Raw genomic sequence first — 17,093 nt, forward strand, 5'->3', positions numbered from 1 at the left:
TTGAAAAAGAACCGGAAGTTGACATATTTTGCAATGGCTCCCGATTTTGATCTTAATTTGGTAGTCTTGGCCACTAACATGCCAAAATTCCTGTTATTATTAAGACGTAAAGCATATCATTTCATTACTTTGTTAAATTTTACTATAAGTTTTACTTTTTTTATTAAAACGATTAGTATGGTATTCCATTACTTCTCTTATGGGGCCGCGGTGGCCGAGTGGTTAAGATTTCCCGTCATATTACCACAATCCCTCCACCTCTGGGTCGCGAGTTCGAATCCTATGTGTGGCAGTTGTGTGGTACTGATCGCTGGTCGGTGGTTTTTCTCCGGGTACTCCGGTTTTCCTCCACCATCTAACCTGGCATTTCTTTAAATGACCCTGGCTGTTAATAGGACGTTAAACTAATAAAACCAAAGTGAAACCAAAAAAAACTTCTCTTAGTTGGCTATGAAAATGGAAAAAGCCGGATGTAAGCACATGTTGTAATGGTTCGCGATATTGATATTAATTTGGTAGGCTTTACTTACATGTCAATTTTCATTTTTTATTGAGATTTGCAGTATGTTATTTCATCACTTTATTTAATTTTACCTATGAAAATGGCGGCCATCTTGGAATTACCGGAAGTAGGTAATTTTTTCAATTGCTCCCGCTTTTAATATTTTTTTGGTAGTTTTCACTACTAACAGGCCAAGTTTCATGTTATTATTAAGACGTACAGCATATTATTTCATTACATTGTTGAGTTTAACCTACGAAAATGGCGGCCATCCTGATAAAAACGGAAGTGGGTAAATTTTGCAACTTGCTCCCGGTTTAAATATTATTTTGGTAGTCTAGGCTAATCGCATGCCAAAGTTCATGAAGTTTCGTTCTTGTATAAAAAAAAATGCCTGATTTTTCTCTATGCCGCTCTACTATTTGGGTTATGCTTACAAATAGTAAAACAAACACATGACATAGCTCGATTACTGGTGGCTGGGTATGTTTCAAACATAACTTAGAGGGTAGGGAATTATGAACACGATGCTTCATCTGGTTAAATAGCAAATTTATTAAAATCGAGTGAATATGATAAACATGCGTATAGTTTGTCACTGAGTTGAATGACAAGGAGGATACGACACCGAAATACTGAATCTTTTATTTACAATGATTTAGCGCCGTCCTTTCTAGTCTATTATTAGTCCAAGAATATATATTACACACAAACATCCTGAAGAACAGTAAAGGTAAAAATAATCATCCAATATGGTAACGATACGTTGTCCAAATTAACTACAGTCTTTTACATGAGACGGTCACTACTGTGATCCGAAATATGACATACATTAACATTTCTCTCTATTATCATATCCAAAATTATTACATTGGAATAAATTTAACAATTTTAATTAAAAAATATTCATGTCCGTAAGTAAAATGAGTGTTAATTAAGTACAGATAAAAGTTGGTTTAGGTATGTTCCGGAATAATGATTTCTTTGTTTCCAAAGAGGCGAGTCGCACAAGGACTGGACGGCATGTGGTATTTGCATCTGGTTTCCTAGTCAAAAAACCTTCTCTGGTCTCCCTTGATTTCCGTTTAACACCTTTAACAATTGCCGTGCAACAGCCGTATCGGCCTCCATACGTTTTCGCCAATCGTGTTCTGGTTGTTCTGGGATTCCAAACATGACTTCGTTATCTTCACGTTCCGTCCGTTCTCTCATTTCCGACACAGTCGCATCTATGTTAGTCTGTAATTCCTCCGTTTTTAACTTCTTTCTTAATACAACCCTTCACCTCTGTATTGACAATGAGTTCAAGCTCTGTAATCCTTTGCTCGTATACCTCCATTATATATAGACATCTCTCCTCGATTTTTCTATCAATTAGTATGCTTTTCTTCACTGTCACTCTACAAAGTGGACAAAACCACGGGGTACTTACGGGTGTTGATAACCAGGCAACCAATGCAGAATTGTCCGTTACAACGATGGCATTTAATCATTCTTGTTTTGTTTTCAACTTACTGTCCAGGCTTCATCTTCGCAGCAGATTCCATCCGCGTTGCTATGGTGCCTCCGGGACTTTCGATTTTACTCTTTTGTCATTTTCAGATTAACGTCTCCACGAACATCGGCAAAAACACTCACATTCAATCAGGTATGTTGACTAGATCATATCCATACAAGATATGTTAACATTAACTGCAAAATACGGAAATATTATTGAAAAATAGCTCCGTCACCACAGAGCTCCCGGTAACACTGATGATACTAATACGTTAGCGTTTCTTTAGATTTGTTGAGCTAAGAAATTATTTGAATGATACGCCATATCTTAAAATATATAGTCATCCACATCAAATTATTTACAAAAAGCTATCTTCTGTTATTTTTGTCGAAGTGATAGGAATACGTTCCATAGTTGTACACACATCAGTGGCATTGTACATTGTACTGGCAAGCCGTCCTGTGTTTTCTTTATTCCTCCGGCGTCTCCTAGATCTTCTGAAAATGACAGTAAAAGCGGTTGTGTGCTGAGCAAGTCATGCAATGTAATGCCATATGTAATCAAATTTTAACTTTCAATTTCTTGAATTGAGTCTTGCATGATTTCATTCATACTTATAGGTCAAAAGGCATCCTCGATAATCCAGGGGTTCCGATCTCTTACGATCTATACACCCATGGATTATCTCAATAGAAAAACTGGAGGCAACAGAACAGAACATATAATTTAGTCCTTTGCTGTACATCAAAAGAGCCATAGAACGGTACACTGCGGTTGACTGTGTGGCTTTGAAAGTGGGCGTCGCTCTCTCTGTAGTCGTCAAAGATTTTTTATAGGCCTGTGATTGGTTCAGATGTGTTCCCCTGGGCTGTCTTGAGTTTTACTATGAGATAGTCTAGAGGTGTAGAGATCGTAAGTAATCGGAACCCCTGGAGTATCGAGGATGGTCAAAAGTAAGCAAAACTTTTGTTCTTATTATTATTGTTAATGATAAAACACGTATATAAAGCAGTTCAATTACCAAATGTGCTTTAAATCTATGTGAATGTTTTGGTAAAAGATAATCATGTTTAGAAATGTGTACACCCTTCTTAGGAACCCAAATTGTAAAAAAATCCACTATGCTTCGTTTAGAAAGCTAAAAAGCTTCATCCTGATTGGTTGATAAGAGACTTTCAAAGAATACAACTCTGACTGCAACCTAGTCTATCCATATAATATACAACATATGTACTATTTATTTAGTTACAATTTAACATTCAAATCTAATTAAGGGATGTTCACCAATAATCAATATGAAAGAGCTTATATTTTGACCCTAAATCCTAAACCAGCTTATTTTCGTGGCGAAGTAATTTAGCGTTTTCGATGCAAATATATTTTAAAAGTTACTGAATTTCGCGATTTCAACAAATATGATTTTACTTTACGTATTTGAAACAAATTGGTTTTCATTAAATGAATACCGTAAATTAAATACCTTAGAACACAGGATCCGATCACAGCTACAATAACGAGGAGCACCAATAAACATATCACCACGGCCAATAAGTTTGTAACCTGCCAACGCACAATCAAATCATTAAGATATGTTACAATTATCCAAATCATTACTTTGTAACTTAAACAAGTTCGTTAATGGGATATGTCACAGTCCTTTAATAATAATTACAGAGAGTTATCTCCCTTGCGGGTAGGTATCTATTGTGACGTCATTACTTTGTGAGCATATATAACATCGTTAACTCAGACAAAATATGACGTTACGCTCACAAATACATGACAAAGGCTGTTGCGTTATTTTTGTTGGCCAACAAGGTAAACAGACCACACACAAACAAAATATACACAAAACTTTCCACAAAGGAATAAAGCTATAAGGCATTAAAACATATAAAGATGATGTATTTTTCTCACCAAAAATAAATGATTTCAATGCCTTTGAAGTTTTGTTATTATAGATTTTACATTATTACACAAATATCTGTATTTGTTTTTAACACGTGTGACATAACACCTACAAGCATGCGGACGTAAATCAGACAGATAAACCACACATACACATGACCTTTTACGTATATATGAAAATGTATGCAATAACGTTCACTTTTATTTTCATATATGACATGTGAAATCCTGATCGGCAGCAACGTCTACCGAAAGATTAATACAACGTCATTACAATCAGTTCTTGACCTTGCATATGTTAATGAGCCAGACATGTCTGCTAGGACTGCCATATGGAATAACAACATACCGGTTAAGCATTGAAAATATATATGGTATTGAAGACGTTGCTGCGTTTTACCTGGTCTAAGTATTGTGTAAGTATTCTGACAAATGGAGAATTATAGAAATCAATTCCTTATTATCTATCATTTATAATTTATTTGTTAATTTCTATTTGGGCTTAATTTACGTTAAGTACATTGTTCATGCCTTCCCTTGAAAATAAATAAATATATGAAAATAAAAAAAATATATCTACCTTTAATTCCTTATAGACAATATTATATTCAGTATTTAATATTTTTCAGAAACGTTTAAAAACTCGTATTTGACCTTTTTTTACGAACCTTTTAATGGAAATTTTGCAAGAAAATTATTTCAAAGAATTGTTTATGATGTCCTCCTGATTTAAGCACTTAAATTACCTGTATACGACGTGCTAGTTATTTATTTCAAAAATATATATGCAGTTAAAACAATTTCAAAGAAACTCACCTCTTTCGAGCTTTGTTGTCCTGGTTTTGTAGAATTCTGGGACGGAGCGTTGACAGTCGTTACCGAGGTGGCAAATATATCCTGACTGTTGGTAGACACGTCAGCTGTGGTTATTGCTTTAGAATTAAAGGTAGGTGTTTCAGGGGCGGTAAGTATTGTAATGGTAGTAGGTGTTATGGTGGTGGTTTGTGTTGTGGTGGTGGTAGGTGTTGTTGTGGTGGTAGATGTTGTAGTGTTGCTAGGCGTTGTTGTGGTGGTAGATGTTGTAGTGTTGCTAGGCGTTGTAGTGTTGCTAGGTGTTGTAGTGGTAGACTGGCTGTTATGTGTCCCTTTTCATTTAAGCATAAATTGGTTTTAGTTATATTGGTTTTGAGGCAACCTAGTCAAAAAGTTGTTTATGATAATCAATCATCAAATGACATAAATCTAACAATCATTCGTTTTTTTTATTTTTTTTAATCTAATTAGCTTCTTGTACCAAGAAAAATTGTATACTTACCTGGGTTGTAAACTTTTTTACACAATTACCTGAGAAATAGAATTACTTACACAATAAGATACAGACTACCTGTGATAGAGGCTGTAAGATTATAGAATACCTACCTGGGTTGCTGCCACACACAAAGACCAATGTAACATTGACACTAAAAAAGAATGAGAAAATTGAAATGTAAACCTGTTGTATCCCATACTCTGAAGAAGAAAACAAACGGCAAACTTCTTTGAAACTTCTTTTTCTTCCGACTTTTGTTTTCATTTCATTTTGCTTTTATAATTCTTGTATCTTTAAGGCTTTGCATTGCATTTGTTATTCTCCTTAATAATAATGTCAGCAACCAAAGAATCATATCAATCTTATTTTTAAAATATATCGTAGCAAAACTGAAGGCTCTGTGCGCGACAACAGATTGACAGTTAGTTTGATATATCAAAACAATATATCAAGTTGTCTGGCTTTGAAGTTGAGCGTCGCTACAAACCAATTTCAAATAATATTAAGTAATGTAGTCCTCTAGAAGTTAAGATCACGATTTTTTTTCCCATTTTTATAATTAGTATATAGTGATCTGGTTTCTATGACAACCATTTCGGCCCCAAAACCCCGCAAGCACAATTACACATGTCCCTAAACTATTTTTCATTATAATTGACTCAGCAGTTTTCGAGGACATGCTCGGACAATATTGTTCTACTGACAGACAGACAACTAGACGGGCACACAAGCTGATTTCAGTACATCCCCGACTCTTCGTTACGGGGGTAAAATGATGGATATGTATTGTTTCACTATAACTATGGACAGTGGTAATGTGTATCTTACCTGATAGTATCGCTGTTAAGGGTTCGGTGCATTGGCCCGGCCACAGAACAGAGCTCCGTTATATTGGTGTATGATAGACTTGCTGATCCAATAATATCAGGGTTCAAACTCCCATCATCATCTTTAGCTGTGATGTTTATTGATACACCATGCTGTTACATAAATCAAAACCAAGGTAAGTTGATGTTTCGTCAGACAATTGTAATATGTAAATTAGAAGTACAATTCCATTCCACTCATTTTAAGGCCGAGCGCTTAATTAACCTAGCATCAACGGAAACAAATTCTGTTCAGAATTAAAAAAGACAAAAAAAAATTCTAGGTAAAATGACATTAAAATCATTAACTATAACATGCTTTAAAAACGCTTTTAAGATCAAAGTCTCATGGTAAAGGAGACAACTCGTGATTTTTCCCACTCAGCCATTTGAATGATAATGGATGCCTCAAACGCTTTCTTTATCATAGTTATTTGATTTCTCTTAAAAGTGTTGAAATTTCATTTTTTTTGGGTTTAAATTAACAACTTAAACTATACATGAATTATATTGTATCATTTTATGTTAAATGTATATACATATAATATATAAGATTTTAAGTGAAAGTTGATCTCATATAAAATGTTATTACAAGATTCTGAGTTTTTATTTTTTGCGAGTCTTGGGGAGCAAAAATTGAAACTTAGCGGCAATTTTAATAAAATTTCATATCACATTAACACAAATCTAAGATACTATTTCACAACTATATAACGAAGAATTTCAACGTTTAAAACTGGAAACATGAAAAAAATGTTAAATGAAAAACATTTCATTTCAACCCGTGTATACATTACCTCGGTGGAGAAGCTAAATGGGTTCGGCATTCCTCCGATTGTCGATTCAAATACGAATTCATCTGTATTTTCATGGACACGTGTCTTTCCAGAATATTTACATGTACTGAAAAGTAAACAAATAAGTGAATAAAACGAATCTCTTACATCGTTACTACAATTTAGTTTTTGTTTTCTTCTAAGGGCCAAAAATATCTAAAAGGTTCACTGCAATAAAGAAAAGTTGAATATAATTATACGTAATTATATGTAAATAAATTCATGGTATTTGTGGAAAACATGTCGGAGCTGAACGCAAAAAAACCAAAGCACTCAACATCATATAGAGAGCTTAATTAGAATCATTGTTTAAATAAAGACAGTTAAATCAAACATATACTTTGTTGTAAGTTGTATCTACCTGTACGGCTGTTCTGTCATGATGCATATCTCTATGTAAGGGTCGCAAGGTGTACAATAAGAATTCCAGTTGTAGTCGCAGCAGCTACCGTCTTGGCACCTGGAAGTCGGATTGTTGTAGCTCTGAAACTTTATCATTCCCACTCCTACCTTTGAAAACTTTTGAAAAATAAAAAAGTGTAATGAATATATGCAAAAAACAAGCAAAACCAAACAAAACACAACACCAAGATTAAACTAAACAGTGGTACATATGAGAGAAATTAGTCAACCATCAGTCTTAATAAATATGCAGCATCTTAGCATGTATGCTGCAGTAAGTATTCATAGCCCGAGGGCAGATATCAGGTCAAAGGCTGATAAAGGGTGCGATATCAAAATTGTTATATAATAATCTTATTATCACAAATTTTGAGGAAAAAACCGAAAAGTAATAATTTAAACAATGCTAAACATTTATTGAAACATATTGAGCAGCCTACACTTCAGAATGAAATTCATAATTATCATAATGTAGGCCAATATTTAATGTTGAAATAGTGGAATGCGTTTCATTATATGTTTCACAAAAACATAGTACGCCATTTATTTTATTTATATACAATGCTGTTATTGTCAATTCTCAAAAAGTCAGGCGATCATAGTTGTAAATCGTGACAATTGTCGAGCTATGAGAAAAAAAACCTCTTTCATATGTGGTTATTAAAGTTCGAATATCTTACCATTGGGATCACAAAATGTTACAGAACCCTCCGCAAGTCTTGGGTTTCACAAAATGTTGGTGACTTGGGGTAAATAGCGCTTATCTCTGTCTTTGATAGCCATATATAAACAGTCTTATAATATTCATGCAATTTAAATGTTTCATAAAACACACGTTTGCACGAAAAAAAGTGAAAGAGTAATCTAAAACATCTAATATTACACTTACATCAGATGATTGTGTAGTAGAAGGGCCAGTAGTGGTAGATAATGTTGAGAAGTTAGTAGTGGTGGCAGGTGTTGTAGAGGCGGTAGGCGATGTAGTGGTAGTATTTGCTGTAGTGTTGCTAGGTTTTCTAGTATTGCTAGGTTCTATACTGTTGCTAGGTTCTATAGTATTGCTAGGTTCTGTAGTGTTGCTAGGTTCTGTAGTGTTGCTAGGTTCTGTAGTGTTGCTAGGTTCTGTAGTGTTGCTAGGTTCTGTAGTGTTGCTAGGTTCTATAGTGTTGCTAGGTTCTGTAGTGTTGCTAGGTTCTGTAGTGTTGCTAGGTTCTGTAGTGTTGCTAGGTTCTGTAGTGTTGCTAGGTTCTATAGTGTTGCTAGGTTCTGTAGTGTTGCTAGGTTCTGTAGTGTTGCTAGGTTCTGTAGTGTTGCTAGGTTCTGTAGTGTTGCTAGGTTGCTAGGTTCTGTAGTGTTGCTAGGTTCTGTAGTGTTGCTAGGTTCTGTAGTGTTGCTAGGTTCTGTAGTGTTGCTAGGTTCTGTAGTGTTGCTAGGTTCTGTAGTGTTGCTAGGTTCTATAGTGTTGCTAGGTTCTATAGTGTTGCTAGGTTCTGTAGTGTTGCTAGGTTCTGTGGTGTTGCTAAGTCCTGTAGTGTTACTAGGTTTTGTAGTATTGCTAGGTGTTGTAGTGTTGCTAGGTGTTTTAATGTAGATAGGTTCTGTAGTGTTGCTAAGTTCTGTAGTGTTGCTAGGTTCTGTAGTGTTGCTAGGTTCTGTAGTGTTGCTAGGTTCTGTAGTGTTGCTAGGTTCTGTAGCGTTGCTTGATGTTGTAGTGTTGATCGGTGGTGTTGTAGTGTTGATTGGTGTTGTAGTGTTGATTGGTGTTTTAGTGTTGCTAGGTTCTGTAATGTTTCTAGACGTTGTAGTGTTGCTAGGTTCTGTAGTGTTGCTAAGTTCTGTGGTGTTGATAGGTTCTGTAGTGTTGCTAGGTGTTGTAGTGTTGTCCGGTGTTGTAATGTTGATAGGTTCTGTAGTTGCGCTAGGTGCTGCAGTGTTGCTAGGTTCAAATTTGTTCCTTATCCCGCTATCTGGGTTACTCTGTGCTCCTTTTGATCCTAGAATTGAAAAATATAATAGTTTTGAACTTTTAACATGCATTTATTGATATGAGTGATATTGGTTCTGAAAGAAACTAGTAAATAAGTTGCTTATACTAATTAATTGTCAAATAAAAAAACTATCTAAGACAGTATGACATTCGAATCTTTTAAAGAAAAGAAACGACACAAAGCTAACATAGAACCGTTTTTTTAGAAATCTAATTCGTTGCTGTTCCCAGAAAAAAGTAGAATCCCATAAAATGAAACATGTGCCTAGGTAGAGCATATCTGAGACAAATGTTTCGAGACAAGTTTTTTTACAATTTGTGAAATTTACTTGATTATATGTTTTGTTATATAAAATTGACATAAGGCATCCACGTACAATGTAATTGCTAATATAGTATAATAGAATATCTCATTTCTTCTGAAAAATACAAAGTTGGATATATAATTAAATAGAGTATTTACCTGCACCATGGATATTTTCTTCATCATCGTTACATACGAACGTCAAGGACACGTTGACACTGGTTAGAAAATAGAAAACGGTGATCAACTGTTTCAAGATTTTTGTATTAACCAATTTAGCTTGATCTGGTAAAATTTTGATTTCGTTTGGTCCCTTTCTTATTTTTTTGTATCTTTTATTTTCGCGAAAGCTTCATTTCTTTATCTTTCTTTTTTCCTCTTTTCTCTTTTACTTTGTTATTTACAGAGTTATCTGTCCATGCAGTTACGTACTGATTATGACGTCAGGTGTTTTTGCGTGCATAACGTCAGAGAAAACGATGTGAATTTTGCTCATAAAATAATGACGTCACAATGGATATTTACCTCCAAGGGAGGTAACTCTGTAATATGCAAAGACTGATTAAATATTAGTTGACTATAATTTGACTTAATAGGAATATCTTACCTGATCGGACCGTGAGTTAGTGTTTGATTTACTGGGGAGCTCATAGAACAACTTTCCTTTGTACTGTTGTACAGTATTGATCCAAGTAGATAATCACTGTCATCTTTATTGTCATCATCATCGTCATTACCATCATAGGCAGACATCCGAATTGAAAAGTTATGCTAAAAGAGCAAATTGACTTGTTAAAACTTCAATAGACATTTAAGACATGAATATATTCCATTTCGTGTTATGTTTTTCAATTACATCGACTCTGGAAAACATCCTATCAGGACACCATGTTAGACAATCCATCCCAACGCCCGCTTGGAATAATATGTTTCATCGCTCGACATAATATTTAAAAACTCGAAACTCGTATTATCTAAACGTTCAACACATCATCCCATCGCTCGACATACAGTCACTCAACCTATTACTACTTTCGTCAAAGTTGGTCAATACTGGAAAGCACATTTATTTCCGCTGAACACGATCAAAAATGAATAGCTTCAGCATCCTAAAAAGTGGTAAAAGTTAATCTATGAATTTAAATCTAAAATACTATACAGGTCCCGCACAAATGAAAAATCAGTTTTAGCTTTCTAAAAGTGATAAAGCATTGATCATTTAAAACAGATAAAAACCGGTAATAATCATACTATCAATTTTGTTTTAGATCTTCTGATTTCTGGTTGAAATTAATCAATCCTAATTTTACCACTTTAAGGATGCTGAAGCCTACCTATTCATTTCTGATCGCTGTTCATGTCTTACAAAATTGTTAAAACAACCCAGAATGAACTGTCTAAACATTGTTAAAACAACACAGAACTAGTGAACTGTCTAAACATTGTTAAAACAACACAGAACTAATGAACTGTCTAAACATTGTTAAAACAACACAGAACTAATGAACTGTCTAAACATTGTTAAAACAACACAGAACTAATGAACTGTCTAAACATTGTTAAAACAACACAGAACTAATGAACTGTCTAAACATTGTTAAAACAACACAGAACTAATGAACTGTCTAAACATTGTTAAAACAACACAGAACTAATGAACTGTCTAAACATTGTTAAAACAACACAGAACTAATGAACTGTCTAAACATTGTTAAAACAACACAGAACTAATGAACTGTCTAAACATTGTTAAAACAACACAGAACTAACGAACTGTCTAAACATTGTTAAAACACCTCAGAACTAATGAACTGTCTAAACATTGTTAAAAACAACACAGAATGAACTGTCTAAACATTGTTAAAACAACACAGAATGAACTGTCTAAACATTGTTAAAACAACACAGAACTAATGAACTGTCTAAACATTGTTAAAACAACACAGAACTAATGAACTGTCTAAACATTGTTAAAACAACACAGAACTAATGAACTGTCTAAACATTGTTAAAACAACACAGAACTAATGAACTGTCTAAACATTGTTAAAACAACACAGAATGAACTGTCTAAACATTGTTAAAACAACACAGAACTAATGAACTGTCTAAACAATGTTAAAACAACACAGAATGAACTGTCTAAACATTGTTAAAACAACACAGAACTAACGAACTGTCTAAACATTGTTAAAACAACACAGAACTAATGAACTGTCTAAACATTGTTAAAACAACACAGAACTAATGAACTGTCTTAACATTGTTAAAACAACACAGAATGAATGAACTGTCTAAACATTGTTAAAACAACACAGAATGAACTGTCTTAACATTGTTAAAACAACACAGAATGAACTGTCTAAACATTGTTAAAAAACAACACAGAATGAACTGTCTAAACATTGTTAAAACAAACACAGAATGAACTGTCTAAACATTGTTAAAACAACACAGAACTAATGAACTGTCTAAACATTGTTAAAACAACACAGAACTAATGAACTGTCTAAACATTGTTAAAACAACACAGAACTAATGAACTGTCTAAACATTGTTAAAACAACACAGAACTAACGAACTGTCTAAACATTGTTAAAACAACACAGAACTAATGAACTGTCTAAACATTGTTAAAACAACACAGAACTAATGAACTGTCTAAACATTGTTAAAACAACACAGAACTAATGAACTGTCTAAACATTGTTAAAACAACACAGAACTAATGAACTGTCTAAACATTGTTAAAACAACACAGAACTAATGAACTGTCTAAACATTGTTAAAACAACACAGAACTAATGAACTGTCTAAACATTGTTAAAACAACACAGAACTAATGAACTGTCTTAACATACGTGCGGACTAAATCAATCAACTGATAACCATGTAAAAACTTGGCTTCCTGGACTCTTCTTCTACATTTACTGAAAGAGCTTCCATATGATTTTAACTAACCTTTGTGATCTTTTGAACCAGTGTTGCAAAGGTTCGACAACCGTCACAACAATATTAACTGTACTGTGTAAACAACTTTACATTCCACGAATACAATACTTTGCGTCCTCTTAATATTAACATCACGGGCTCTTATGGACAAGCGCGTATTTGTACAATCATTTGCGTAATATTTGAATTTGCGTTAGAGCCCCCCCGAAATACCGCGAAAATGTGTATCTCGTGAAAATAAGGGGGTTTATAGTATGGTCTGATTTACCTCGAATGTGAAGTTGAATGGGTTCGGCAATTCTCCAATTTTCGGTCCGAATGTAAAATTGTCTGTACCACAGTAGACGTCTGTTCTTCCACATTTACTGAAAGGTTAGTGAAAATTACAGTGTATATATTAGACTAATGAACAACAGTTATAAAAATGTAACTTAATGTTGAATAGTTTGTAAAATTCAATCTCGGTAAAGCAAATCAACCAGTATATCAAAAGTACCATACAAATGTTTTCGTGAAATTGATGTGCATTCAGTCAATGTGCACTACTTTATTCCATTCCAGAAGAAAAATATTTATTTTCATTTTATTCAAACAAAAAATAAATTAATCTTTTTCTAATTAAGCATTTGAGTAGGTTTTCATCATATGAAAAAAGCCATGCTAAGTTGATGATACTGACTTTTGCGTTTGCAAATTATTCAAAAGCAAAACTTACTCAAGAAATTATTATAATTCATTCTTATCAATGTATGTTTGACCCGTATTTGTATACAGTAAAACTTATATAAATACCACCAAGAAAAAAATGGTCTGTATAGCCAATAGGTCCTTAAGCAATGGACAAATCGTGTTGAAACTAACCTTTGTGGAACCTGAGAAAGCGGTCTAACAAAGAGCATTTGGTATTCTTACAGAGGTGGTTGCTAGGGCAAGTTTGACTGTACCTGTTTAGGGGTTCTGTGTCTATGCATATGTCAAGGTACGAGTCACTGTTGTCGCTACAGCTGCCATTTCTAGTCTGGTAGATATGGTTACTGTAGCTTTCGAACTTTATCATTACAACTCCGGCGCCACATGACAGCTTGAAATAAAAGAAGATACAAACAGATAAACAAAATGGAACAAATACGTTAGTCAGTATTATGTACCGTACACATAGCTTAGAACTAAACTATCAAACATGTTTTAGTAACGTTTCAATTACTGTTAGCCAACATTCTTTCTCGGCAATTCAATTTCGCGAAGATCAACAGTTGCGATTTAAAAAAAATAATCCGGAAATTCCTATCAGAATCAGTAATATAGGTGGAGATAATTCGTGGAGATAAACTTTCGCGAATTTACTTGGTCGCAAAACTCGCGAAAGTAAATAGCAGGCGAAAGACAGCTGATTTGCAGTAATTCCAAACATTACGAATCTTGTATGAACGCAACGATAGAGCAAGGACGACATGTAAAAACGAATTTAACAGATTATAGCACTGTTAACTCATCGTACTGCTAAATGAAGCGAAAACTTCATATGATGACTTTAGATACAGGTCGGACCTCTTACAATATGGTTTTAATACAGTTGTCAGTTTTTTTTTATCTGTATACTCGTAATCAACCTTTTATGATTGTTTTACAGAAAAGTTGACTTTATTGCTATCCAAACTTGTCCAATTGTTTTATTTGCTCTAAGTCGTGCTTCCAGTGCTTTGTCATAAAGTATTACTTGTCTGTGATTTGAAATATGGTATCCACGAGAAATAAACCAAAGCGTAAAAGCCCAATGGTAACATTTCGCAAGTGTAAAATTTCGAGAACAAATTTACATAACTTATATGATAAAAGATTCAAATTACTGAATTCATTATTACTTACCCATACTTGTGAGGACAATATATAAATTGACAATAGTAAAAACATGATGAATTTCAGCAGCAAATAATCCCTAGTGTTGCTTCGAAAACTTTTCACACACTGACAAATCTGTTTTCTGCGTCTTATACAAATAAGGATATATACTGACATCAAGTGCGCAGGTATCCGGAGCCCCGCCCCTTCAAGTAAGCAGTGTATTATATCTTTGTGACGACGTCAATCAAAGTAACAATATTTTTCAGAAGCATTAAACTTTTATTTACGAAATAACAGCTAAATAAAAATTCCCAGAAAATGTTTATAAAAAGATGTGTGTACAGCAGTGTAGTAGCTTTAATTTTATATTGTCGCATTTTTATTCATATTAATCCATAAAAAATATATGTTTGAATTTCGTACTTTCCTTCTAACTCTATATTTTAACATAAGCAAAAAAAAAAAAAAAAAAATTAAAAAAACACCGAAAGTGTGTGTTAATTGGTAATTGGTTGTATTAATTGGTTGTATTGGTTGGTAATTGGTTGTATTAATTGGTTGTATTGGTTGGTAATTGGTTGTATTAATTGGTTGTCTTGGTTGTATTAATTGGTAATTGGTTGTATTAATTGTATTAATTGGTAATTGGTTGTATTAATTGGTTGTATTGGTTGGTAATTGGTTGTATTAATTGGTTGTCTTGGTTGTATTAATTGGTAATTGGTTGTATTAATTGGTTGTATTGGTTGTATTAATTGGTAATTGGTTGTATTAATTGGTTGTATTGGTTGGTAATTGGTTGTATTAATTGGTTGTATTAATTGGTTGTCTTGGTTGTATTAATTGGTTGTATTGGTTGGTAATTGGTTGTATTAATTGGTTGTCTTGGTTGTATTAATTGGTAATTGGTTGTATTAATTGGTTGTATTGGTTGTATTAATTGGTAATTGGTTGTATTGGTTGTATTAATTGGTAATTGGTTGTATTAATTGGTTGTATTGATTGTATTAATTGGTAATTGGTTGTATTAATTGGTTGTATTGGTTGTATTAATTGGTAATTGGTTGTATTAATTGGTTGTATTGGTTGGTAATTGGTTGTATTAATTGGTTGTATTGGTTGCTCATATTTTTGTTAGTTATATAAATGTACGTCTAATTGATAATAATTAACAAGACAATGATATAAGAAGGTCACCGGTCTGAGAGTGGGGAGGGGGCAGGGAGAGGTGGTAACAAACCTTTATCAGTAAAACTAGTAACTATACACTTCACTAGGTTATCTACCATCACGATTTGGACTGGCGTATATCAGAACCCTAATCTACATTTAGCAGGCGGATTTTTTCGGAAAATATATCGGATATTGAGACATAAAAATGGTATGTGAAAAATAATTGAAATTTTATTAAAAATACCATTTAAAATATTTTGAGGTTATAGCTCAAGAGACGATTGTCTTATCTAAATCGCTGATACGTGTAATAAATTTACCAGGTGTAAACCCGAAACCACTTTCTGTCCTGGCGTAAACTAAATATTAAAACTTGAATACGTATCTCAAAAACAATAGCAGGTTACGATTAAAACCTAGTATAGTCTATTGTCTAAATCAACATTATTATCATAAACGGCACACATTTTCGGTAACATAATATTATGAAGGTCACGTTCAGAAACCGGGATGGTTTGATTGAAAAGGACACAAACAATAGATATATACGTTAAAAGAAATTACAGTACTTTCAATGCATAGGTTTTAATTTTACATGAACAAATAAGAGCTGAAAATGATTTTGGCAGTACTGCCAAAAATCATTTATTTACATCAATAGTGAAGTGAAATGAGTACATACGGTGAGACCATAAAGCCAAATTGTGGTCTACAATTTAATTTCCCATTTTTACAGTGATTGTATGTAAAGTGATTTTTTTACCATCTAAACATACTTAAGGCATAAAAAACAACAATTTAACAGTTCATTATTTATATTATTATGCGTTGGCGTTGTAACTAACGTTTAAAAGGCACTTGAAGCCATTTGGATGATATTCACAGCTTAATTACCAAACCTTATGAATTTCAATAGACTGACAAAGAAAAGATCTTCAAAGTTTTCGCTCTTTGACGGCAAAAATAACTTTCAGGGGAACAACATATTCCTAAGATATTTCTGGATCTTTATAGGGATATCTATTTATGTCAAGAGTTCGTTGTAAACTCATTAACTTTCTGAAAACAAAAGCCAGTATTTCAGTTTCCAGCGAAAGCCGATGTGATTACATCTATGATAATATGCACGAGTCCGGAAGCAGATAAAGGAAACAACTTATTTATAATAGCACGCAATTTAATCAAATTTTACATCCAGTAAGCTAAGAGGATAATCAGTGCGTATTTAAATATATCTGACGTACTTCGATTCCACAATTGAAACTATGAAATATGTTTTTCTCCCCCATCATCCTAGTTTTTGTTCCCACTTTTTTTATCAGTGACGTTTATTTATTTATGTATTTATTATTTAAAAGATATTGAGAGTAATTGAAGAGCACTTGAGTTGTAAGGTCATAAAATGACTTTGTATACAGATAATACATTACATTAAAGATATTCATCAGTTAGGTTTCATTTTCAGATAATGGACAATAGCCGCCGACAGAAAGTGAACAATTGAAAGCGGTTGA

The 17,093-nt window shown here is 33.5% G+C and overlaps 2 protein-coding genes across 2 annotated transcripts in view; both read right to left on the bottom strand.

Moving 5' to 3' along the window:
• Positions 1–1,714, bottom strand: part of LOC138332579 (uncharacterized) — a 30,804-nt gene extending 29,090 nt beyond the window's left edge. The window contains exon 1 of the mRNA XM_069280581.1: positions 1,562–1,714. Coding sequence (XP_069136682.1) covers positions 1,562–1,714 — 153 coding nt within the window. The remainder of the gene's footprint in view (positions 1–1,561) is intronic.
• On the bottom strand, positions 1,057–15,095 carry LOC138332580 (uncharacterized). Its single transcript, XM_069280582.1, has 14 exons — positions 14,431–15,095; positions 13,509–13,645; positions 12,833–12,929; positions 10,220–10,383; positions 9,772–9,830; positions 9,017–9,315; positions 8,211–8,660; positions 7,281–7,438; positions 6,881–6,986; positions 6,046–6,197; positions 5,328–5,368; positions 4,725–4,840; positions 3,481–3,560; positions 1,057–2,497 (listed from the first exon to the last, which is right to left on the bottom strand). Exons 1-14 carry the CDS (start codon positions 14,578–14,580, stop codon positions 2,359–2,361), a joined length of 2,148 nt encoding a protein of 715 aa, XP_069136683.1. The 5' UTR covers positions 14,581–15,095; the 3' UTR covers positions 1,057–2,358.
• Between the last annotated feature and the right edge of the window lie 1,998 nt (positions 15,096–17,093).

The sequence above is a fragment of the Argopecten irradians genome, chromosome 10 (assembly GCF_041381155.1).
Source record: "Argopecten irradians isolate NY chromosome 10, Ai_NY, whole genome shotgun sequence".
Classification (NCBI taxonomy): domain Eukaryota; kingdom Metazoa; phylum Mollusca; class Bivalvia; order Pectinida; family Pectinidae; genus Argopecten; species Argopecten irradians.

Coding starts and splice junctions, on each gene's coding strand:
- LOC138332580 (XM_069280582.1), bottom strand. CDS start 14,580: ATGTCAGTATATATCCTTATTTGTATAAGACGCAGAAAACAGATTTGT. Junction 13,646..14,430: donor TATTGTCCTCACAAGTATGG/GTAAGTAATAAT, acceptor TTTTATTTCAAG/CTGTCATGTGGCGCCGGAGT. Junction 7,439..8,210: donor CTACTACACAATCATCTGAT/GTAAGTGTAATA, acceptor ATTTTTCAAAAG/TTTTCAAAGGTAGGAGTGGG.